Source organism: Heliangelus exortis, chromosome 14 (assembly GCF_036169615.1).
Source record: "Heliangelus exortis chromosome 14, bHelExo1.hap1, whole genome shotgun sequence".
NCBI lineage: Eukaryota > Metazoa > Chordata > Aves > Apodiformes > Trochilidae > Heliangelus > Heliangelus exortis.
Genome location: NC_092435.1, coordinates 1250147 through 1274503, shown reverse-complemented (window position 1 = coordinate 1274503; position 24357 = coordinate 1250147). Strand labels below are relative to the sequence as shown.

Below are 24357 nucleotides of genomic sequence, written 5' to 3'. Positions count from 1 at the left end.
TGGTAGCTCTTTAACACCTTTCTCTGGGTATGGGGCCATTTATCAGACTCCCTGAACCTTCCTTGTGTTGATGTTTCATATCTTGTGTGTTGTGGAGCCTGGTCTGAAGGCACTCAGCACCTGCAGTCTTATTTTATAAAGTGTCTTCTGCTGTTCTGTTGGTAAGGATGTAATGCAAAAGCAGTAACTCAGAATTGCTCTAATACTGTGTCTGTTCTTCATGGGTCCTTCCTTACATTACTGGGTATCAAGCAGAACTTCTCATTATTCAGTACAATTTTTAATTTTTTTTTTTTTGTTTGTTTGTTTGTTTTTTGTTTTTTTTTTTTTTGTTTTTTTGTTTTGTGTGTGTGTGTGTAGAACCTCGTTCTCATGGCAGGACAAACTTCATCCAGCGAGATGAGAGGAGTCTCAAAATGCAAGAACACCTGAAGAAAAGGCTAAAAGACAGACAAGCTGGTGGTCATACTAACAATAAACTTAACAGTCCTCCATCTTCTCCACATAAAGTTGTTAATTCTTCCAGTGCAACAATTCAGAATGGAAATGGAAAGGGACAGCAAGGAGCAGGAGGACCACTAAAGCAGAAGCAGATAGGAAAAACAAAGGGCAGTCCAGACACAGAGATGGGAGGTAGGTTGCATTGAGCAGGTAAAATAAACCTAGATTCTTTTTTAACAGAGATACTATAAGTTCCTTGCAAAGGGGCTTCTGAAAATAATGAATTTATACATTTGTCTGCTTATTCAGGGCTAGAGAGAGCCTGAAATACTCTTCATTGTATCTTTTTTCCTCTACAAAGCATACTAATGTCCTGTTTGTTCATTTAAGATTTATCAAATAAGGCCTCCAGGAAGATTTAATTTTAAACCTTTTGTTTAATTCTGTGTCTTTTCTGGCCTGGGACTCCTCAATGTGCCAAGATAAAGAATTCTGCTGTCATTCTTGTGATACTTTTCAGATAACTCGGGTGGTAATTAGAGGTGAAAGCTTTCTTCATCCAGATTGTTTCCAGGATGAAAAATATATTTGATTAAAGATTTGTCTTAAAAATCTACTGAGAGGAGAGGGGAAACTTTTAATTTGCCAGCAGAATAATATGGATGTTGGAAAGATAGGATTGAGATCACAGATGTAAAGCTTTTGGTACCTGTAGGGATCTTAAGTGTGCAGTTCTAGTCAGGGTTTTTCCACATTATGCCTAGGCCAAGTGTTTTGCAATAGAATTTCAAGGAAAGCACATAGAATAGGGAGATAAGATCTTATTGTCATTTTTTTAACACCTTTCATTTTTGGAGGGTTGTTTTTTTGTGTTGTAAAAGAAAACCCATTTATGCTCGGATGAGGAAAATATACCCTTTGTGCAGGATGTACTAAAAGGGTTTTTGTAACACTGTTAGTTTTGGATAGTTCATGTTTCTACCCCTCACACAGCCAAAACAAACAGGGGAAATGAACTTTGCACAATAAGGACTATTGTTAAACTCCTAATGGGGTGAACTCCATCTTGTGGTGGCATTTTTTTTCCCGAAGAGACTGGTTTACTCCTGGGGTTTTCAGTAATCTGTTTTCTATTTGAAATTTCAGAATCTGACACAGAATCCAAGAAATGTGATATTCACTTGAGCATTGGCAAGCCAGTCGTAAGTATTATCCTTAAAATACCATTATTTTCTGTGAATACACTTCCTATGAAATAACATGTGTCCTGTTGATCTCTCTCTCTTTTTTCTTAATGCTTTGTTTTTTTAAATAAAGAAAATGTATTTTAGTTGTCAGAGTTTTATAGCTGGGAAAGGGCAGCCATGCTATAGAAACCCAGTTTTCCTCAACTGTCTGACTCAGAGGATGTATCTACTCTTGAAGTTGTCTTGTGGATGTGAGGGCTTTAGTACATTGCAGACCAAAGGCCTGCTAAATTCATAGAAGTCTGTCCAATCTTGGAACCAGCCTCCATTCATAGAGAATTTAAGAATATTGGGCACAGAATTTACAAAAAAAAAACCACCCCAGATCATCTTTTGATCTTATGTTTAGAAATTGGAGCAAATATTTGAATATTTAGACTTAGTGAGGAAGTTGGAGTCTGCTGACTTTAGGTGTCTAAAGGCTAATGCTGCTCTGGCATATTTTTAATCTTGCTTATTGAATTTCTTCTTTACATTATTTGTACAGTAAGCACAGGTTGTATTTTTTTGCTCCAGCCTTCTCACTATTCTTTGTTGCAGCAGTAATTTTTTTCATTGCTGCTTCTGACACCTGTACTTAGCAGAAGGCTGTGCCAAGTTAGTCAGAGAAAATTTGGAGTGGGGGAATTAAGCAGCCAAAAAACTTGGAGCCCAAATGTCAGTTGTGAGCACTGAAGAGCAGAGCCTCTTGCTGTCCTGCACCTTGGTGGTGAAATGTTAAAATTATTCCAAGGAGTTGTAATAGAAAAGTTAGACCTGGCTGTGCATCACTGGAGAGCTGGTGTCAGTGGGCAAGACTCCAAATCTGAGAAATTTGCTCCAAATGAGGGGTGCAAACAGTGCAGAAGTTTTCTCTTCACCTACTGAGCCAATGTTGCCTGTCTGTGTGTTTTTTGGTGTTTGGTGGGAAATCCTTTAATATGGTATTTTAGAAATGAAAAGAGGAAATAAAGTATTGCCTCAGTATTTCCCCTACAAAGGTAAAGAACTCCTCCAGTGAGGAACTTCGTAGGCAAACTAGTGACACCATGTTATTGACTAATTTACCTTTTCTTACAGAAAGCAAACTTACTTGCATTATTTATGCTTTTAATAGGTTTCTGATATACAAGCAAGATCAGCCGTTCTGTCCTGGAATCTCCCAGTTAGTTCACAGAATGGAGAGAGCCATAGTCATAGTCCAGCAGCATTTACATTTGAAGTAGCAATATCCAACAGTGGTAAAAATGGAAAATTTAAATCTGTCTATGTGTAAGTTTAGTTTCTTCCTTTAAGCACAATACTGATGTTTAAAACCATTAACCCATCAGCAATCTCTCTATCAGGAGCTGTTTGTTGACTTGCAGACCTACCTACTTCACATGACATAAATTTTAAGTAATATCTCTTTAAAGAGTTACATGGACAATGGAAAACATGACAATTAAATGTGCCCTACGTGGTTTGTGCTTTTCAATAAGATTTTGTGCTTTCAAGTGTAAGGGAGAGCTGTAACTCTGTTGTTTTTCCTTTTCACAGTGGGGAGGAATTAACAATAACACTTCCTGATCTCAGACCAGCAACTGATTATCATGCCAGGTATGTTGCTGGGAATGAAATACTTAATGCTTTCCTTGGTACTGTAATTAAAAAATTATTGTGGGTTCAGGAAAAAAAAGCTGTGACTGCAAACAACTCGAGGAACATTCTGCAAAAACACCACAGCTATCTAAATCCCCAGTTACCTTCCCTCATGATAAAAATGTCACCTCATTTTCTTCCCTCCTACCTTCTCTGTCTCCTTAGTGTTCCTCTCATACAAACTTTGAGTTATCCCCTGTTGGTGTTCTTTTAGAACAACAGCACTGGACTCTGGCACAGGTTGTTGTAGGCTGAAGGCAGCAGCAAATAAAATAACTTAGCCCTGAAATGGATTTTCAAGTCTGACTTGTCAGCCTGGTTGGTGCTTCTCTAACCTGCAAGCTTCTGCAGCAGGGCAAGAAGGGAAGTGGAAACTGGTTGAAATGGGGAGAGGTCAGATGCTGTTTTACAAGGGAACAAGATGTGATATTTAAGAATTGCCCCACAGATTAAATAAACATTATGGGAGGTGTTGAGCTGGGCAAGGGAAAAGCCTCGCTGGTTAAAGAAGCCTGGAGAGCACTGTGATCCAGTGACAGAAGGGAGAAACCCCAGTGTGTCCAACTGGGCACAGGAGGACAAAAGTTTTAGGGCTTACTGAAGCAAACTCCAACTTTTGTTTTGGTTTTTTTAACTGCAAAAGAGTTCTGTGTGTGTTAAAGCCTCAGCACATGGTGTGTGTGTGTGGGGGCCATGGTGTTGCTCTCCAAACTTTCTTGTACCTCACGTGCACTTCTGAAGCTTTGTCCTTAGCATTCCAGGTGCTGATATGATAGCAACATAATTAATTGTCCTTTGTTCAGAGTTTCAGCAACCAGCAGTTCCATCAAAGAATCCATTTCAGAATTGGTGAGTTTCACCACAGAAAGTTGTGAGCCAGACTGTCCTGCAGCACCAAAGCTCATTAACAGAACCAAGAACAGCCTGAGCCTGCAGTGGAAGGTGAGTGCTCCAAAATGGGTCTGGATGGACTGTTTCAGTGAGCCTGCTCAAAAACTGAGTGTCTGCTTTAAGCTTCCACTGAAACCATGATTGGTTTCTTTATTCACCACTCAGTTTCTTGCATTTGGTGTCAGTGGGACAGAGCTGGTGGCAGATCTCTGCCTGGGACCTGAGCAGCAGCAAAGGTCTCTCCTGGACTGGCAGCACAGAAAAGGGTTGAGCATTTATATTTTCCTGGATGATGAATTGATGCAACTTAATTCAGAGTTACTCTGGCCAACTGAGACTGAATTTCTAGTTTGTAAATTGAACTTTTTGAATAGCTGCAGTATCCATGAAGACTTGTTGGCTTTCATGGTTTTGTTTTGACTGTGCTTACACCTGGAAAATTATTTATAGCTAAACGATTTTAATTAGTTAAAATATTTGTATAATCTGTAGTCAGAAAGTAAATGTTCCCCATTTTATATCATAACAAACACAAATGTTGCTTGTCTGGATGTTTGTTATTAGACAGTTGGTGAACACACAGTGTAAGAAAGCAAGAAATATAAGAATATAATATAAATATAAGAATGTAATTGGCATTATTCACAAAGTAAAACCATTAGTAAGTTGATATTCCAAACAATCAGAATTATTAGAAGTAGGATAGCAGCCTGGAGAGCCAACAGTTAAGTATCTGCTGGTTCTGACCCTTTCTCACTCTGCTCAGTACCTGCCTCTGTGTCCAGATGATCACAAGTGTGTTTGGGGAAGAGCAGAGCAGTTCTGCAGCCCAAAATGTTCTGCAGGTTCCTTCCAGCTCTGCATCAAATATTTTGCTTTGAAAGGAAGTTGGAACACACTGCATTCAGTTATTAACATGGGGGGGTTTATATGCAAAAATGTTTATAAAAGCACAACCATTTGATTTTAACTTTTTTTTTTCATTGTTTCTTTCAGTCCTCAAATGACAATGGTTCCAAAATAACTAATTTTCTTTTAGAATGGGATGAGGTAAGACCTTTTCTAGTGCAAAGAAGTCATAATGACATCTGTAGACCAATTATACTTAAAAATACTTCTTGCTTGGGTACATCAGCTATTTTCAGTGCAACAGTCCAGACAGTTTTAAAGAGACAAGCCAATTAGAAAGCTTGCCTCAATTGACTGGTATTGCAGAAATTCAAGTAGAGAATCCTTTCAAATCCTCCAGGAGGACTATGTAAAACTCCCTCCTTTGGCTCTTGGCACTGAGCACCATTAATTTCCATCCTCTCTTTAAATGGAGGAGCATTTGGCTTGTAACTTTGGTGGCTGTCACAAATATCACTCAGCTCTTGAAGTCCTTGCTGGAATGTGTTCTATAGTGATAAAGACACTTCAAAAATCTGTGTTTGTTTTCAATTGCAGACATTTACTTCCATTTTGTCAAAGCTACAGTGCCAAAAAACCAGCAGATACCTCAGTCAAAATGTGATTTTGTTATCAGGAATGCTCAAGATTGCATTCAGCGTGCTCACTATGGCTCAGTGACATGAGCTTTGGACATTTTTTAAGGCTTACTCACTTTAAAAAGTATTACGAGTTGGAATTTAGGAAAAATCAGAGTGGAGAAGCTGACCTTAGCAGGGAGCACACAGTCCCCATGCAAAAAGTGACTGGAGTTGTTCTCCCTTTTTTTAAAGGGGAAGAATGGACCCTTCAAAGAATGCTACTACGGGCACCTGAAGCAGTACAAACTTACCAAACTCTCTCCTTCTACAAAGTACTCGCTCAGATTGGCTGCTAAAAATGACATTGGAATGAGGTGAGGATCACAATGTGTCACAGCACTTATTTTCCTCTCATCTCCCTCTTCTTTTGCTAATATTTTTTTTCAAAAAACCCCTCTTCCCCAGTGGCTTCAGCGAGACGGTGACGTATTACACAGCAGGAATTGTGCCCCCAGCCCCGTCCCCCCCAGTGCTGGTGGAAGCAGGAGTGACCTGGCTGGCTGTGAAGTGGAGCCCCCCCAGTGGGGTGTCTGCAGAAGAGTCACTCACTTACACCTTAGACATGGAAGAAGAAGGTTCTGTAAGTGCCTGGGTTTGGGGGTGGGTGTGTGTGTGTGTGTAGAAGCCTGATCCTCAGTAGTGCTTGAATTAAAAAATTAACTCAGTGTTTTACTACCAAATAAAAGGCAGCAGTTGGCAAGCACTCTGTGTATTCATGCAGCAAAGATGAAGTTTCTCTAAAGAAAAGTTTGATCTGATCTTCTGTCTTTGAAAACCAGCAACTGCATTTGTTGGTATTTTCCCTCCTTTGCAGGGTTATGGCTTCCAGCCACAGTACAATGGAGATGAACTCTCATGCACTTTAAGAAACCTTAGGAGGAGTACATCCTACAAGTTTAGGGTTTGTACAATATTTTGTTTCTAATGTAATTATGACTTTGCTTTTCTGGAATATTAGCATTGTCACACAGCTAAGATATTTTCTATGGAGACAGCAGAAAAGTACCTGCAGTACCTTTGTTTTTGTAATAGACTTTCATGTAATCATCATGAAAGCAGATTTTTTTTTTGGTACTAACTAATTTGGTTTTCTTTTAAATTGTTGCCTTTCCTGTTTTGTTTGTTTTTTTCATGGAGGAACTTGATAAATCAGCAGGCTGTTGCTTCCCATTAAATCAAACATTTATGATATATTCCTTTCATTCCTGAAACAGCTCTTTGCCTACAACAGTGAAGGAAAAAGCAGTCCTAGTGAGGTGGTTGAACACAGCACCAATCCTGACAAACCTGGACCCCCAAGTAAACCAGTTGTAAAGGGCAAGATCCATTCTCACAGTGTGAAAGTGGCATGGGGTAGGTGACCTTCTGTTAATACTGGATTTGAGTGCTGCCTGCAGTCACTCAGTAATGCAGGGTAAAAAGCAAACTGAGGCTAATTATTTGTCTCTGCAGATGTTGTTACTGCAGGAGAAACACTCAGCACCACCAAAAAATTGCTGCTTGGTTTGCTTTGGGGCTGTGGTACAAAAGGATAATGTTTTCCTTTATTCCTTCTAGAGGAGCAGTCACAGCTGTTGTAACAGCCTCGGGTGTAATGGGCTCTAGATTTACTGTGATGCTTAAAGAATTTTCATGTGGTCTTAAAAAAATAGGAGGTGATGCCTGAAATAGGCAGTATTTTCCTAGTTACTCTTCTCCCTGGCATAATCACAATTAATAACAGGAAAAAAAGTCCTGGAAAACATAATTGTGGCCATGAAAGTGGCAGATTTTTGCTTGAATTGAGCTTTCCACTTGAACACATTCTGCAGTGAGTGAATATGTTCTCTGATACAGCTGGGGACAGAATAATGAGGTGTTTTAAATCTCCTGTCATTTATTTTAAGGTGTTGATTTCTTTCAGAACCACCCAGAGATAATGGAGGATCAGACATTTCTAAATACTTTTTGGAAATCTCTGAGACATCAGTTGGTAAGCAAACACCTTTCAGTACTAATTCAGCTAATTCAGAGTCCTGACTCACTGCTCATTGCTCTGCCAGTCACAGTTGTGTTTTCACACCTGTAAATGTACTGTACTTGTTCTCTGCATAAATCATCATTCAAATTTCATTCTGTGGCTGGACTGCCATCACAATAACTCTGTGAGGGGATTCTCAGGGCTGATTTTTTGCAAAAGTTTTGCAGTGCAAAGTGTTGTCTTGCTTTCCCCAGGCAGTAAATGGGACACAGTGTACAGTGGTTCCCAGAGGGAACACGTGTGTGATCACCTCAAGCCTGGCACTTCATACAGACTGAGAGTTCACTGTGTCAGCAGAGGTGGGGAGAGCCAGGTGAGAAAAAGGAGAATTAAATTTCCTTCTGAAACTCATTTCTCTGCACGTTTTAATGAAATGCTGCTCTGTGTTTCCACTCTAACCTCCTGTGTGTTGCTGCCAGGCTTCTGATGTTACAACTGTTACCACATCAGCTGTTCCTCCAGGACCCTGTCATGCTCCCTGCCTGGCAGGCAAAGCTAAGCCCAAGGAAATCACTTTACAGTGGGGTAAGCTCCAGTGTTTATCAGCAGAATGTTTCTCTGATTTTTTTTTTTTTTCTTTTTACATGTCAGAACAAAAACCAAAAAATCCATAGAACTCTTCAATGTCTCAGCCCTCAACAAGGAAGGTTGCTGACTGCCTCACTACTGACATGTGTTTGGCAATTCAAAAGTCAGCCCTCCTGTTCTCATTTCTGTCTCAGTGCAGGAGATAATCAAAAAGTAATCAAGTAAAGAATTTTGAAGGGAATACACAGAAAATACCTGAGAATGGTGAAGGCCATCTTGAACTAATCAGTGTCTGGGGGAAGCAGCAAGCCTCATAAAGTGATTCTGCTCAGATGTGTGGTAAAAGCCTGAGCTCTAACTTTTAGAGGTCATCAGATTCAATTTCTAGCTTGAGAAGGCTGATTAGAAACTACTTAAAAGTGCTTTGTGAAATTACTAGGAAAAAAGAAATGATTCTCTTTTTGTTTTGCAGGCCCACCATCCATTGATGGAGGTTCAGACATTACAGAATATATTATAGAGATGGCAAACTCTGAAGAAGAGGAGCACAGACAAGTGTATCAGGGCCCAGCCTCTGAGTGTGTGGTGAACAATCTCCTGCCAGGGAGAACATACTGCTTCTGGATACGAGCAGCAAATAAAGTTGGGGTAACCACTAATGAGCTCAAATTGTTCCTTTTTTTTTTTTTTTTTTTGCACAAGAGATTGTAATACGATATTGTCTGACAAATTTGATGATACTTTGTAGCTTCTGTGTTCTGTTGAAGGAGCAAAATTTCTTACAGTACAGAAAAAAAAAATATTTAGAGTAAAGTAGAGATGAAAGAAGGACAGAATGTCCCTGACTAAGGACATATTGACTGTTACATTGCTGTTGTTTACTGGATTACTGTCAGTACTGAAGGCAGCTAGTCCAGAGTTACTCCTAGACATTCTCTTACTCTTTTTTAGTAATTTCTTTGCTGTGCAAACCCTCCAGTTCTGGCTGTGAGTAACCACTCCATGTTCCTGCCTGAAGAAGTTGCTGCATGTTTTATCTTGAGCCAGTTTCATAGTGTGGGAATGGTGTTGTGTAGAGAGGGGTGTGCTCAAGTAATTCCAGCTTTGAAAAAGGTTGGGTAAGCATTGGTTGCATAAAAGTCTGTCTGAAACAATCCCCAGCTGCTTCTGGCAGCCAGGTCCTGACTGCAGGGAAGGAGGAGTTACAAATCCCTGGCAGTGGGAGGTAGCAGGAGGATTAAAGGTATCTGGTAGGCAGGGGGGCAGTTTACAGAGTAAAACTGAAATTTTAAATGATGCTCTGAAAAGTAAGCACTGAACTCTCACATTTATTTCTCTATCAGGTGTAAAATAATCTGTGTTTTTCTGCTCGTGTGCTTGCACCTTGGTTTTTGCTCAGCTGCTGTTGCTGTGTTCATGCACTTGTATTTTTTTTGCAGTTTGGGCCTCACTCTGACAAAGCAGAGATCTCCACTGCTCCAGGACCCCCTGATCAGTGCTGCAAACCCTTGCTCACCTGCAAAAGTGCAACCTGTGTTGTAGTTTCATGGGAGGTAGGTTTTGGTGATTTTTCAGTAATACACAAATTAGCATAAGGCTTTCAGAATTCTGGTGACACGTGGATGATACCCAGAAGCTGAAGAAGCAGCAAATGCTGAGGTGGAATATTTTAAGCATTTTTCTTTGTTTGGGTAGATTTGTTTTGTAAATTGTGTCAGCTCTGGAATTCTATCTGAAGTGAATAAATCAGGGGACAGGTAATTGCCCTCCTGGTATGGTCACTAATAGATATTTAGGTCATCCAAGTGGTAAGGGATTGTGAGTCATCCAGAATCCTGCTCTGAGCTGTGGTGGTGGTGATGGTACAGCCACATCTCCAGCTGGAAACCTTTTAGCAAGCTGAGCTTGAAGTCATCCCCTTGGCTGTGGTGGGGAAGAGCTCAGGTTTCTGCTGCAGTGTTTCTGTCCCAGTGTCTGTTCAGTGTGACAGGGAACACGTGGGGATGTCTGTGTCTGCACTAAAGCAAAGTTTATCACTCCAACCCCCAGAGCCCTGCCTGCAATGGTGCAGAGATCAGTGAATTCAGACTGGACTGGGGACAGGTGGAAGGCTCCATGCACATCATCTACACTGGCTCTTGCCAGAGCTATGAAGTGAAAGGTCTCACACCTGCAACCACATATTACTGCAGAGTCCAGGTATGAAAGAAAAGCCTTTTGTTGGGTGTTGCTCAGCAGATGGACAAGTACAGGCAGTTTGGAATGTGGTCTCTCCTTTCAGGCTGTCAATGTGGCTGGAGTTGGGTTGTTTGGTGAGACCAGTGTGGTGACAACCCCTGCCTCAGTGCCTGCAGCTGTGTCAGTGCTGCACCTACTTGAAGAAGATCAAATGGAGATTTCTCTGCCTTTATCAACGTGCCTTGCAATTCACTGGGAAGAGCCATGTTGTCATGGGTCAGAGATCACTGGTTATAACATAGAATATGGGGAAAAGCAGCTTGTAAGTGTTGGCAGAAGCACAAGCCATGTTCTTGAGAATCTGCTGCCTGACACTCTGTACAGGTAAGAATTGTTTTATTCTCAAACTACATTTGCAGGGTTTTCAATCAGTAGCTTTAAGGGTAATATTTTAAAATTTTAGAGAAAGTCTTTAATTCATCTTACAGACTGTTTGCCTGATTCACTCTGCAACTAAAAGAAAAAAACAACCCACATATCCAGATTCAAACCATGATGTTTTAGTGGCAGAAGTTAAGATTGCTGTGCTAAGATTAATGTGGAGGACCTGGGTGCTTGTTCACTGAGTAGAACAAACCTGAACAATGCTGAGAAATGCTGAAACTTCATTATGTTGAGAGCCATGTAATTATGCTGTCTTGTTTTGAAGTAGATTATTTTTGTAGTTCATTTCTGACTGCATTTTAATGGCTTTATTGTTTGTGGTTGTATTGTTTACAAGTTTTAACTCTTGCCTCATTACCTGGTGTATTTTTGGAACCTGGGTAAATTAACCATGTAGCTGTTTTTCTCCCATTTCTAGAATTAGAATACAGGCTGTAAACAGCTTGGGAGTTGGTCCTTTCAGTCATTCCATTAAAGCCAAAACGAAACCACTACCTCCTGACCCTCCTCATCTTGAATGTGTGGTCTTCAGCTACCAGAGCCTTAAACTCAAATGGGGTGAAGGTCCTAGCAGAGCTTTAATTACCAACCCTACACAGTTCAACTTGCAGATGGAGGACAGGTTTGGCAGGTAAGAGAACATTAAGGATATTGTTGCTTTGCAATTTGCCATTTGAAGTGTTTTTACTTCTCACTGCACTCCTGAGTCATTTGGACATCTCAAAGTTTGCCCCTTAGTTTGCATTCCATCTTTCAGCCAGAAATGCTGTTAAAAGCTGTTGCACTGGTATTTATTTTTGTAAGCAGTAAATATTACTTAGATAGTAAATCCAACCATCTTCTTATGTTGACAGTTTTGTTGTTTCTTTGGGGGGAGATTCTAAAATGGAGTCCAGCTTGCAGATAAGAAACGTGGGGCTGCCAGCTGCTCTTTAACTGGAACTTTAAATGTGTCTGGTGTGTACCCAGGGGTTCCCTCTGGGTTCAAATGAGAGTTTGGGTGGTGGCCTGGGCATGGCTGCAGGTCAGAGCCTGGAGAGGCTGTAGGTGATGTCTTCCAGCAGCACCAGTGGTGCCTCTTGCTGGTTTGATGCACTTCAGGAACCCTTGGTGCCAGTCAGAGCTGGAGCTGCCTCCTGTTCCTCGTGCACAGGTCTGGGAAGCTGGGGCACCTGGGGTGTGAATTGCCACTGCTTGTTCTTGAGATAAAGAAGTTCCCTTTATACTGACATCCAAATCTGTGATTACTGATTATTACCAATTTATCTGTGCTCTGGTTTTTTTCCTTCCAGGTTTGTTACTGTTTATAATGGTCCTTGTCACACCTACAAGGTACAGCGACTCAGTGAATCCACTACCTACTACTTTAAAATCCAGGCATACAATGATGCTGGGGAGGGAGAGTTCTCTGAAGTTTACGCTTTCACTACAACCAAGTCTCCACCTGCATCTCTTAAAGGTGAGCCCAGAAACTCCTGTGAGCCCTTCAGGTGCCAGGTGGAATGCTACAGTCTGACTCTTCTCACCCCAGCCTCTTTCCAGGGCCCTTGTGGGACAGTTACCCCAGCACACAGGGAAATAAGAACACAAATAATTCCTCTGATGTTCATTTTCTAATGTGAACATTAAAGATTGCCTTCAGAGAAAGCCATTCTGAAGCTCAGTACTAATTACCTGCAGGAAAATGAGTTGACTCAGCCTTGTGTAGAACATGTAATTTCAGCTCTGGAGGTATCTGGACATCAGTACTGTTTTCTTGAGCAGTTTGGAAGTGCTTGCTCATCTGTAGAAGCATCAGATGTTAGAAGCTCAGCTTGTCAGCTTGAAAGACAGACACGTGTAACATAAAATTAGTGATAATTTTTTATGTCATGAAACTCAGCAAAGAAAGAATGAAACAGATCTTAATTGCTTAAAATGATTGGAATGACTGTTACCTTTGCATCATTAAAACATACATTGGAAAAGCCTTTAGCATATAGATTTACACTGCCCAGTCACTTGCTTTAGAACTGAAACCTTTTTTTTTTTTTTTTTTTTTTGTCCTAAGATGCCAAGAAATAATTATTTTTTTTCCTAGCACCCAAAGCAAATCAGCTGGAAGAAAACACTTTTGAAATCACATGGGAACCTTTACAGCCAATGAAAGGAGATTCCATTGTTTACATCCTTCAGCTTGCTGCTGGGAGAGAGTTTGATCAGGTACCTTTTATTTAGCATAATAAACCTGAAGGGGTTTTATGTGAAAAAAGATCACAGAGGAAGATACCTGTAATTGAAGGTTCCAGCTCAGTTTGGTGGTGCTCGTGGCAGGGATTCTTTTCTGTTTGGCAAGGGACTGGGTGTACAGCCCTGGCAACAAGGGTGCTTCATTTTACATCTGGGTGAGTTCCTCTCCTTGAGGCTGAAGTTTGTGATGGGTGGGGACAGCTTCCAGTGCAGGGCTCTGCTCCTCTGCCTCTTCCCAGCACCAGAGGTGGCCCCAGATTAAAGGTCATGAAGTTTGCATTTATCTCTTTGACATTTTGCTCCTGCGATGGAAGTGACTCCCTGGGGGGCCAGAGGGTCACTGAGTTTCTGCAGAATGATGATTATTTCTTCTTCCTGAGCCTGACAATCCCTCTCTCTCAGTGTGGGGCAGAGCAGGAAGCTTTGGATCACGGAGAAGAAAACAATCCCAAATCCTCCAGAAATAAAAGCGGAGGTTTCATTGGCTCCAAGAGAACAACTTCAGGCAGCGTCCCGCTCTGCCTGTGCTCAAAAAAAACAGAACAGGAGAGGAGATATTACACCCTGGGGCCAAGTTGAGCCCCACGGTGAGGTTGTTCTTTCTTCCCCTCCTTTCCAGGTGTACAAAGGACCCGAGACCTCCTTCCGCCTGACGGGGCTGCAGTCAAACTGTGAATACCGGGCCCGCGTCTGCGCCGGCCGCCAGTCCCAGGACTCTGCTGGCTCCCAGGAACTTTATGGACCTTACAGTCCCAGCACGGTGTTCTCATCTCAGAGGCAGGAGCTGGTTCCCCACCCTGCCGGGGTCACCACGGAGCTGGCAGAGAGCGGGAAGACGCTGCGTGAGGAGCGCTTCATCGCCATCGCCCTGCTCTGCGGGTTTGCCGTGGTGGCCATTTTGTTTGCTGTGGTTATCCAGTACTTTGTGATCAAGTAGAGAGGGGGGAGCCTGCTCAGTACTCAGCTTTTTCTGTACAGCAGGCTCTTTTGGGGTATTTATGGTTAGTTCTAATGAAAATCCCAGCTGGGGATGTAGAGATTCCCTGCGTTTCCACTTCTGCTGCTGGCTGCCAGTGAGGCTGGGTTGGCAGATCCTTCCCAAATACTGAACACAGATTTCTTGTAGAAAAGGGGTAATCCTGGGTCCTCTGTAATCAGGGTCAGCTGTTCATAAAACAGCCAAAACTGCCTTACCGTGCCCCCCGGGGGGTGTGCACGCTACCCCCCCCCTTCTCCCAGTTGGCAGCAAGGGCCCCTTGGCCAGCTGGGCAGGGAGGGTGTTGGTAGAACAAGTCCTCTCCCAGTCCAACCAGTCCAGGGGTAGTCAGGCTGTGGTGGTGAATCAGGTGTTGTAGTTTGGTAACCACGAGATGCAGCAGCACAAAGGCTTCAGCTTAGAGCAGTCCTGCATTGCATAGCACATCTAATAGCCCGTAGGAGGAAAGCAGAATATTTGACTTAGCAATATTACTCCTTTTTTTTTTTTTTTTTCTTTTTTCCTTTTTTTTTTTTATTTTTTTTATTTTTGCAGTTATTTTTAATACTCCAGTAATAACCATTTCAAGTGTCTGAAGGCAGAGGGTGCCAGCGTTTTTTTAGGATTTTAATCCCAGTGCTAGAGGAGGCAGTGGGCAGGATGCCCTGCAGGTGCAGCCAGGGGGCTGGTGGGACAGGTCCCTTTGTCACCTCCCTTTCTGACTCCAGTGCTGTCTGCTGGTGGCCAGCAGCTCTTGGCCCAATCCACATTTCACTCTCAGTGCCTGAGAGAAAAGTAATTTCCTGTGCTTCTGGTGAAATCTTTGCAGCTGTTTCCAGAACAGCACAGGTGTTGTCTTTAAGGAGAAAAGAGTGCATTTATGATAAATGTTACACTATTTGGCTCAAACTGAGCAAATGTTTTTTTGGGTTTTTTTTTTTTTTTTTTGTACTATTATTAACCTAAAAAAAAAAAAAAAAAAAAAAAATTAATAAAAAAGTTCAACCTGCTTTTGGATGCCCTTCTAACTTAACCTGAATCCTCGAATTGTACATGAAAAAACTCTTTTTAGATGACATTTATACAGTGTTTTAAACAACTTGCTATCCCAGGGGTAGCAGCTTCACATTCCATTGTTTTCTAGATGGGAATGTTCAGCCTGCTATGAACTTTTTCTGAAACTTGTCCTGTTTGTCTGGGGGTGGGGAGGGGGTGTTTTGTTGTGGCTTTGTTTTTAATTTTTTTTTTTTTTTTCGTGGACACTGTGCACTACAAATGACTGTTCTTGTTAAATCTGCTTTGCAAACCCCTTAACCATGAGTTTTGACAGCTGTCTTCTTTACAGCAAAGATTTTGAAAGCTGGAACTTGCCCATTTCCAACCTGGTTCAGAGTGGGTCTTCCCAATAACCTTTGGAATACGCCATGGAAAGGCAGATTTTAGAGGTATTTTTGCAAAGACTACGGCTACACTTTATGTAAAACATCAGAGCAATGCACTTGTATGTGGAGTGTTGGATGTGATAGTGCTACAGGCAAAGTATTTCCAGTAATTAATCACTTTAAGGGTCTTTTCTTCTATGGCAGTTGATGAATAATGTTATGTTTAGAGTTTGAGGCATTGTGTTGTATTTCAGATGTGGAAAACCTAAGTTATGACATAGTATGGCTTAATACTCTTTAAAAAAAAAAAAAAAAAGTAGATTTATGGTGCAATCTGAAATTAATCTTTTTCAAAACGTACTCTTCATTTTGTACTCTATTTATTTTGATTAAAAGTCCTGGAAACAAAAAAAAAAAACAACAAAAACCAACAATTGTATGTTTGAATGTATTGTTCTACTTGTAGCAGAACTTTAAGTTAATCATTTATTATATCATAGAAATCTCTCCCTCCAGTGTTGGAAAGAGTTTTATACAGATATTAGTCTTTAGTTTGCAGAAGAGTTTACAATCTGTTGTTGCTTCTCTTCATAGTCTCCTTTTAGCAGATAAGACTTCAGCAAATCTCTATTGCCAAAGGGTTATTCCTTTAACTCTTAGAACCAAGTTGGTAGAGGTTTATTTGGCAATAACATCTCTGATAATTTTAAAAGGTGAATTAGGATTGCAGAGTAAATACTAACAAGTCCTGAGTCCTAAAAAAAAATAATTAAAAAAAAAAAAAAAAAGTGAAAGAAAATGTCTTTTGTCATTGCCACAGAATTTATTCATGCTTCCAGAAAATGCCCTCAGCAGCCTCCCATGATATGGATTTTATGTCAGCTCTTACCCATTCCAGAGCAATATATCCTCGTGGCATTAATGTATTTAGGTATCTTCAGTTTTTCTTGTATTGTAATTTTGAGGTATCTCAAACTTATGTTAAAGCTGCCATGCGTTGTATTACTAAATTGTAACTATCAAATAGATAATATATTTAATACAGCCAATAAATAATACAGATGTATTCAAATTTGACTGCTGGCTGCTTGTGTGTTCTTTCTGGGTGCAGGTAAGTCAAGAACTTGCAGGGAAAATCCCTCAGGAGGTAAGGTTTGTACTTCCAGAGGTCTGGATCAGGCTGTCTGGGCAGGAACAGGGTCAGTGCCAGCACCAGAGCATCCCTCTTGTCCTCAGCTTCCTCAGGAAGAAATAAACTTGAGGAGACTCCAGTGGAATGGATGCAGAGATCCTCTGCCTGTTAGGAACACAACCTCACAGCAGCCTCCTGACCCTGCTCTGGTTTTTTCTTCACCCCAGGCCCTGCTGAGCCCCCCCCATACTCAGCCCCGCACCCTCTGCTGCCTCCCTGGGCCTGGGGGCACAACGCCCTCCCCAGCACGGGGGTTGTGCCCTCACACAGGGCTTTTTCTCCACAAATGCTTATATTAGACAGACATTTTGCGTCCCAGCAAGGCAGTTTATAGATAGAAAGCAGGAGCAAAGCATGGGGATGGAGCTCGGGGGGTTGCTCCGGCGGCTCTCAGGATGGGGATGGGACCGGGAGGGGGGTCACAGGCAGCGCCCGAGGGACACCGCAGCTGTCCCCGTCCCGGAGGGGGCAGGGCAGGATCCGGGCTGGGGGAAGGCAGGATCTGGGCTGCCCTTAACCCGCTGCCAGGGCCCGGCCTCTCCCTCTTCCTCTGCCTCCGCCTAGGGCCAGGCTGCGTCTCCATGGCAACCACCGCACCCTCCCGGCTTCCGTAGCCCCGCCCCCTTTTTTCTTTCCTGTCACGTGACCGGAAGCTCCCGGGCGGAGCGGCGGAGGCGATGGAGGCGGCCAAGATGGCGTCTCCCAAGAGCGCCCCGAAAGACGCGCAGGTACCGGGGGGCTCCGGGGGCCCGGGGGGAGGAGAGTGAGGCCGGGCCGGGGCTGAGCGGTGCCTCTGCACCCCGCAGGTGATGGCGCAGATCCTGAAGGACATGGGCATCACGGAGTACGAGCCGCGCGTCATCAACCAGATGCTGGAGTTCGCCTACAGTGAGCGGGCCCAGGGCGGGGGTCCCGGGGGGGGGGTCCCGGGGTGGGGAGGGCGCGGGGCAGCGCTGAGGGGATGGGTGTCTGAACCCCCTCGCTGCAGAGGGGTCCCCGCCGCTTAAATAACCCCGGGGTGGCAGCCGGGGGGGGGAGGGGGAGGTTTGGGTCTTTGGGTCCGTCCCGACCCAGAGGTTCGGTTTCTCCAAAGGGTACGTGACCACCATCCTGGAAGACGCCAAAATTTACTCGAGCCACGCAAAAAAATCCAGCGTGGATGCAGACGACGTGAGGTTGGCGATCCAGTGCAGGACAGACCAGTCCTTCACATCCCCCCCTCCCAGAGATGTGAGTAAAAACCTCGTGGTGAAACAAAAAAAAAAAAAAAAAAAAAAAGATATTTAAAAAAATTTTAAAAAAGCCAAGCCAGAACCTGACCCTGTTTTCTCCAGTTCCTCTTAGATATTGCAAGGCAGAAAAACCAGACCCCACTGCCACTGATCAAACCTTACTCAGGGCCCAGGCTGCCCCCTGACAGGTACTGCTTGACAGCCCCCAACTACAGACTGAAGTCCCTGCAGAAAAAGGTAAAGGCTGAGGGGGGTCAGGGGGCTCCTGGGGGGCTGGGGGGGGTCAGGGGGCTCTGGGGAGGAGTTTTGGATGCAAAGGGTGTGGAAAAGCAGAGGTGTGGAACTGTGAGCAGGAAAGCAGAGCTGCTGGGGGAGCTCTGCAGCTGAGCACTCTGTGTTTAAAGCTCTGAGGTGATCACTGTGGATCTGGGCACTCCGCAGGCCTCAGCGCTGGTGTTTTGGGGTGTTTTGGGGTGTTTTGTGCTCACACCTCAGATTTTCTGCTTGGGAGATCAAAAGTTTTGCTCTGCTCACCAGGAACCCCCCTGTGTCGGGTCTCAGGTTTATTTCTCCCGTTTTCAGGAAAGAATTTTGAAAGCTGAGTTTAAGGCTGGATTCCAGGCGTGGTGCCTGGCTGCTGGGTGTGGTGTCAGAGGAAAAATTGTATTTTAAAGCCTTTTGGTCCCTCTTTGTGACAGAAACTGAGCTTTTTGATGATTTTTGGCTGTGCCCAGGAGCTTGCTCTGCTGGCGGTGTTCACCCCCTGGAGAGTTTGCCCCAGTTTGAGGGGTTTTGCTGTGGGATGGGCTCTCTGTGCTATTTGCAGGGGGAAGTGTGGCCTTTTTTGTGTTTTTTTCTGTTCAGAAGTGCTGATCTGTGTGTTCCTCTGGCTCCCTGCACAGGTCTCCTCCTCAGCAGGCAGGATCACTGTCCCTCGCCTCAGCGTCGGCGCCGTCAGCAGCCGCCCCAGCACCCCCACTCTGGGTGAGGAACAGCTCAGATTGGGGCCCCCCCGGGGCCCTTTGGGGAAGAAAAAAGTGAATGAGGAGCAATTTAAAGCACTCTCTGCCCTCAGCATCACCCGGTGGCTGCACTGACAGCACTGCTTAATCAGATTGGGGGCAAAAAGGGTGTTTTGGTCTTTGGTACGCACAGCCCTGAGCAGCCTTCTGGGTTTCACAGAACCACAGAGTGGTTTTGGGTTGGAAGGGACCTTAAAAATCATGGATTGTGTTATTCCAACCCCTTCCCATGGGCAGGGACCCCTCCCACAGCCCAGGCTGCTCCCAGCCCCATCCCAGCTGGGCTGAGACACTGCCAGGGATGGGGCAGCCACAGCTTCCTGTGTCCAGTGTCTCCCCAGAACTCCTGTTCCAGTGTCTCCCCACAATTAAACTAAACTAAACTAAACTAAACTAAACTAAACTAAATTAAACTAAATTAAATTAAATTAAATTAAATTAAAGACTTTCTTCCTAATGCCCAACCTGAATCTCCCCTCCTCAGGTTTTAAACCATTTCCCCTCCTCCTCTCAGTGTTTGACTCCTTGATGCCCACCATCAGTGGGTTCCCGTTGGGAAGCAGCAGGTTCCACTTGGAAAGCCAACTCACAAGTACAAATCAGACGTTTTTTGGGGGGATTGCTGCTTTTTTGACTGCTCTCTTCCCCCCAGGCACCCCCTCAGCACAGACTGTCTCAGTCTCCACCAAGGTGGGAGCTCCCGTCTCGCTGGCCGGGCAGAGGTTCACTGTGCAGATCCCCTCCTCTCAGGCAGCTGTCAAGTCAGGTAAAGCCCCAGCACCCCTGCAGGTCCCTTTTAGCAGGACAGAAATTAATTAATTCACACTAATCATCTGGGAAATTATTTCACTTCTTCTGTTTTTTTTTTTTTTTTTTTTTTTTTGCCCCAGTAATTTCTGGTTTTAATTCTTCCCCTGAGCACGGTGGTTCCAGGCAGGTTCCCTCCCCCCCTGCTGGAATTCTCCTCTCTTCCCTCTCCAGATTATTCCAGGGTTTTCACCCCAAAATGTTCCAGTAGCTTTGGTTTGGAAGTTGTCTGTCAGTGGGAAACCCCACTCCCATTTTTCCAAGCTTTCCATTTAAGAACTTTGTGGTGTTTTTTCCCCCAGCCACGCCGACGACTCCGACTGTTCAGAATGTTCTAATTAATCCTTCGTTAATTGGACCAAAGAACATTCTTATTACCACAAATATGGTGTCCCAGAACACACCTAATGAGCCAAATCCCTTGAAGAGGAAGCACGAGGATGATGATGACTACGACAACTTGTGACAAGACTGCCCCCACCCTCAGGGATTCCTTCAGCCATTGTTGCCAAGAATTCTTTGTAAAAAGTGGGAAAAAATGTAAATATTTTGTTCAGGTGGAGTTGGGAGGGGGTGGGGCTGACACCTTCTTTGTAGGAGATGGTGACCCAGGGGCTGGGAATGCTGCTCCTTGCTGAGGGAGGATCTGTGGGAACTGCTGGGGGGTGGGAGCTGGAGCTTCCTTTCAAATAACATCAAAACCAGAGCTTTTTGTGTGTTTTGGGGTGGTTGTTTTTTTTTCCCTTCACATTTTCTGCTCCCAGGTTGTGTTGTCTCCAGCTCCAGGGCTCTGAAGACTGAGGCAGAGCCAGGGTTTTCCTGGAGAACTCATCCTCAGGCACCCCTGAATCCATCCTTTCTCTCCTCATTTTACACCCCCACAGCTCCCGTGGGAGAGCAGAGCTCCAGGACACCATTTTTCTGTGTTTCTCCCCAAATTGCTCCTCTTCCTCCTGTCTCTTTTTTAGGGATCTGGGACAGGGATCTGCCTGGATCTTGGCTGCCAGGATACAGCTCCAGGCCTGGGGGTCTCAGCTCTGGGTGTACAGTTCTGGGGGTGTCAGCTCTGGGGTGTCAGCTCTGGGGTGTCAGTTCTGGGGGTGTCAGTTCTGGGGTGTCAGCTCTGGGGGTGTCAGCTCTGGGGTGTCAGCTCTGGGGTGTCAGTTTGGGGGTGTCAGTTCTGGGGTGTCAGCTCTGGGGTGTCAGTTCTGGGGTGTCAGCTCTGGGGTGTCAGTTTGGGGGTGTCAGTTCTGGGGTGTCAGTTTGGGGGTGTCAGCTCTGGGGGTGTCAGCTCTGAACTGTCATTTCTGGGGGTGTCAGCTCTGGGGTGTCAGCTCTGGGGTGTCAGCTCTGGGGTGTCAGTTTGGGGGTGTCAGTTCTGGGGTGTCAGCTCTGGGGTGTCAGTTCTGGGGGTGTCAGCTCTGGGGTGTCAGTTTGGGGGTGTCAGCTCTGGGGGTGTCAGCTCTGGGGTGTCAGTTCTGGGGTGTCAGCTCTGGGGGTGTCAGCTCTGGGGGTGTCAGCTCTGGGGTGTCAGTTTGGGGGTGTCAGTTCTGGGGGTGTCAGCTCTGGGGGTGTCAGCTCTGGGGTGTCAGTTCTGGGGGTGTCAGTTCTGGGGTGTCAGTTTGGGGTGTCAGTTTGGGGGTGTCAGTTCTGGGGTGTCAGTTCTGGGGGTGTCAGTTCTGGGTGTGCAGTTCTGGTGAATAAAGTTGTTGTTTTTTCCTACATCCCTGTGGCTGTAGTGCTGGGGGGGGGTTCCTGGGGGGTTCCCAGGGGGTGGGATTGGGGCTGGGGGAGCTCCAGGGGGGTTCAGAGTGTGCAGAGAGGGTGTGAGGGCATCCAGGGGTGTGCACGGGGCACTGACACACACACACACACACACACACACACACACACACAAACACCCCTGGTCCTGCAGGCACTGAACACCCCTCTGACACAGTGGCACGGGGGTTGTGTCACACACACACACACACACACACACAGAGTCACACACAGTCACACACACACAGTCACACACACACACAGTCACACACACACAGTCACACACACACACAGTCACACAGTCACACGCAGTCACACACACACACAGTCACACACACACAGTCACACACTCACACACACAGTCACACACAGTCACACACGCACACACAGTCACACACTCACACAGTCACACACACAGTCACACACACACACACAGTCACACACACACAGTCACACAGTCACACACACACACACAGTCACACTCACAGTCACACACACACACACAGTCACACACACACACACACAGTCACACACACACAGTCACACAGTCACACACACACAGTCACACTCACACAGTCACACACAGTCACACTCACAGTCACTCACACACAGTCACACACTCACAGTCACACTCACACTGTCACACGGTACAGGTGCAGCTGGGGTGAGGAACAGTCGGAGGGTGCAGGGCTGTGGCTGCAGTGTGACTGTAGCAGCTGATGGTGCTCCTGTTGCACACAGGGATGGGTGTATGGGAACAGAAGAGGGGTATGGGAATGGGTTACCACGTGACACGTTTACAGTGTATCAATATACAACTGCCTGCAGGCACCTACAGAATGCATGATAGGTAAATGCATGGCATAATCTATAATGTGTAGCATAATGTATACATTAGGAGATGTATAGTATATATAATATATTTCATATATGTTATAAAATACTATTTACAGCACATATATGTGTGTGTGCAACATAATATATCTGATCTGCATTGTGTTTAATATATATAATTATATTTAATATACATTAAATAGAATTGATACTTCACGTTTAGTTTAATATTCTTTTATATACTATATGCTATATATTATATATATTTGTATATAATCATATAAGTATATATATTTACATATTACATAATAGATATATACTAGATATAATATAGTACTTATACTATATTATATCTAGTATATAGAATATACTATATACTATATATTATACTACATATATATAGTATATGCTATAGTATAGTTAGTATATATAGTATATATAATATATATACTATATACTATATGTTCTATATAGTATATATACCATATACTATATATAAGTATACTAACATATTAATATATATTATATATAGTATACTATATAATTATAAATTATTATATAGCACATATAATATTATATATTACGTATTACATATTACATATTATATATTATATTGATATGCTAATATAATATATACTATATGCTATATAGTATGTAGTATATGGTATTATGTAATATGTAATGTAAATATATATGCTTTGTATATAATATACATATAGGTTATGTATATTCTACATATACATGTAATGTGTATAGATTTTATATATACACTATATTTTTATATAATATGCAACATATATGTATTACACCTTGCATAGTACATATTACCTATTCTATAATACATATTACTTATATACTACATAGTACCTATTATAAATCATATATATATGATTTATATATACATATAAATATATATACATACAGGCTATACAGGAACCAGCTGTCCCTGCAGTGTCCCCTCTGCTCTGCTGTGTCTGTGCACCGTGTCACACACACACAGGCACTTGTTCACTTGGCCTGGATGCTGTAACACTGCAGTGTGTGTATGTACACCTATAGCTAACTATATCTATACACACACACACATATAAATAATAAATATAAATATAAATATAAATATAAATATAAATATAAATATAAATATAAATATAAATATAAATATAAATATAAATGCAAACACACCCAGACAAATAGAAATCACATTCTGGTGTAGCACCAGTTTGATGTTTCTGCCCCACTGCACACCTCAGGCTCTCTATATGCCATGCAGTATAGACCTATAGAATCTATAACAGCTGCTGGTACAACCTAGACCAACAAGTGCACAAATATACACACATATATATGGATAGCATACATATAACACATCTTTATATATATATTTATTTTTTTTTTTATATTTGTATGGTGTTTATCTAAGCCCTAGCAATCTGCTTCTAGGTCCCTATATACCTATAGCTGTATGTATGTTTTTGCACCCCCCAGACACAGGCAGTGTGTCCGTGCCCCAGGAGCTGTGTGTGTGCAGCTGTTGGTGTCTGCGTGCAACAACCCCAGTGATCAGTGCACAGAACAGAACCACCCAGGCACAGGGACCATGGGGCTGGGGGCTCTGCAGGGGCCATAGGGTGGGGTCTGTGTGTTCCATAGGGCCTGGGGGGTGTTAAAATAAAACAGAACGAAGCACAAAACCCCACGCAGGGTTTTATGAGCAGTGGGGTCTATAGATGTCTGAATCAATACATTAATCACATTTGCACTGATCAGGTTGATCTTTTAAGGGTCTTTTCCAATCACACAGGGATGGAGGCTGTAGGTGTACACAGGCTGCTCACACACACACAGTCAGAGGGTTTTTATATATATATATATATATATATATAATGTGTGTGTGTCTGTGTAAACATGGACATACACCTTATATTTCATAAAAAGGAACACATGATCTATAGCAGGCTCTGATGTGTAGAAATCACAGCCCCACACCCACCCCCAGTGCTCACAGACACAACCCTTTATAGAGG

The 24357-nt window shown here is 43.5% G+C and overlaps 2 protein-coding genes across 3 annotated transcripts in view; both read left to right on the top strand.

Annotated features, from left to right (window-relative positions):
* LOC139802688 (fibronectin type-III domain-containing protein 3a-like) overlaps window positions 1-16562 on the top strand; it is a 41442-nt gene extending 24880 nt beyond the window's left edge. For both annotated transcript variants that reach the window (XM_071758089.1, XM_071758088.1), the window contains 21 exons: window positions 361-633; window positions 1588-1643; window positions 2785-2939; window positions 3207-3266; window positions 4112-4250; window positions 5196-5249; window positions 5921-6042; window positions 6134-6308; window positions 6543-6629; window positions 6943-7081; window positions 7632-7700; window positions 7943-8061; window positions 8168-8273; window positions 8749-8924; window positions 9716-9829; window positions 10326-10475; window positions 10558-10838; window positions 11317-11529; window positions 12191-12357; window positions 12979-13100; window positions 13747-16562. In XM_071758089.1, coding sequence (XP_071614190.1) covers window positions 361-633; window positions 1588-1643; window positions 2785-2939; window positions 3207-3266; window positions 4112-4250; window positions 5196-5249; window positions 5921-6042; window positions 6134-6308; window positions 6543-6629; window positions 6943-7081; window positions 7632-7700; window positions 7943-8061; window positions 8168-8273; window positions 8749-8924; window positions 9716-9829; window positions 10326-10475; window positions 10558-10838; window positions 11317-11529; window positions 12191-12357; window positions 12979-13100; window positions 13747-14064 — 3095 coding nt within the window. In that variant the 3' untranslated portion in view covers window positions 14065-16562. The remainder of the gene's footprint in view (window positions 1-360; window positions 634-1587; window positions 1644-2784; window positions 2940-3206; window positions 3267-4111; window positions 4251-5195; window positions 5250-5920; window positions 6043-6133; window positions 6309-6542; window positions 6630-6942; window positions 7082-7631; window positions 7701-7942; window positions 8062-8167; window positions 8274-8748; window positions 8925-9715; window positions 9830-10325; window positions 10476-10557; window positions 10839-11316; window positions 11530-12190; window positions 12358-12978; window positions 13101-13746) is intronic.
* A 760-nt stretch (window positions 16563-17322) lies between these two features.
* On the top strand, window positions 17323-20346 carry LOC139802715 (transcription initiation factor TFIID subunit 9-like). Its single transcript, XM_071758156.1, has 7 exons — window positions 17323-17405; window positions 17484-17565; window positions 17771-17907; window positions 18012-18146; window positions 18812-18893; window positions 19584-19697; window positions 20041-20346. Exons 1-7 carry the CDS (start codon window positions 17355-17357, stop codon window positions 20202-20204), a joined length of 765 nt encoding a protein of 254 aa, XP_071614257.1. The 5' UTR covers window positions 17323-17354; the 3' UTR covers window positions 20205-20346.
* The last annotated feature ends 4011 nt before the right edge of the window (window positions 20347-24357 follow it).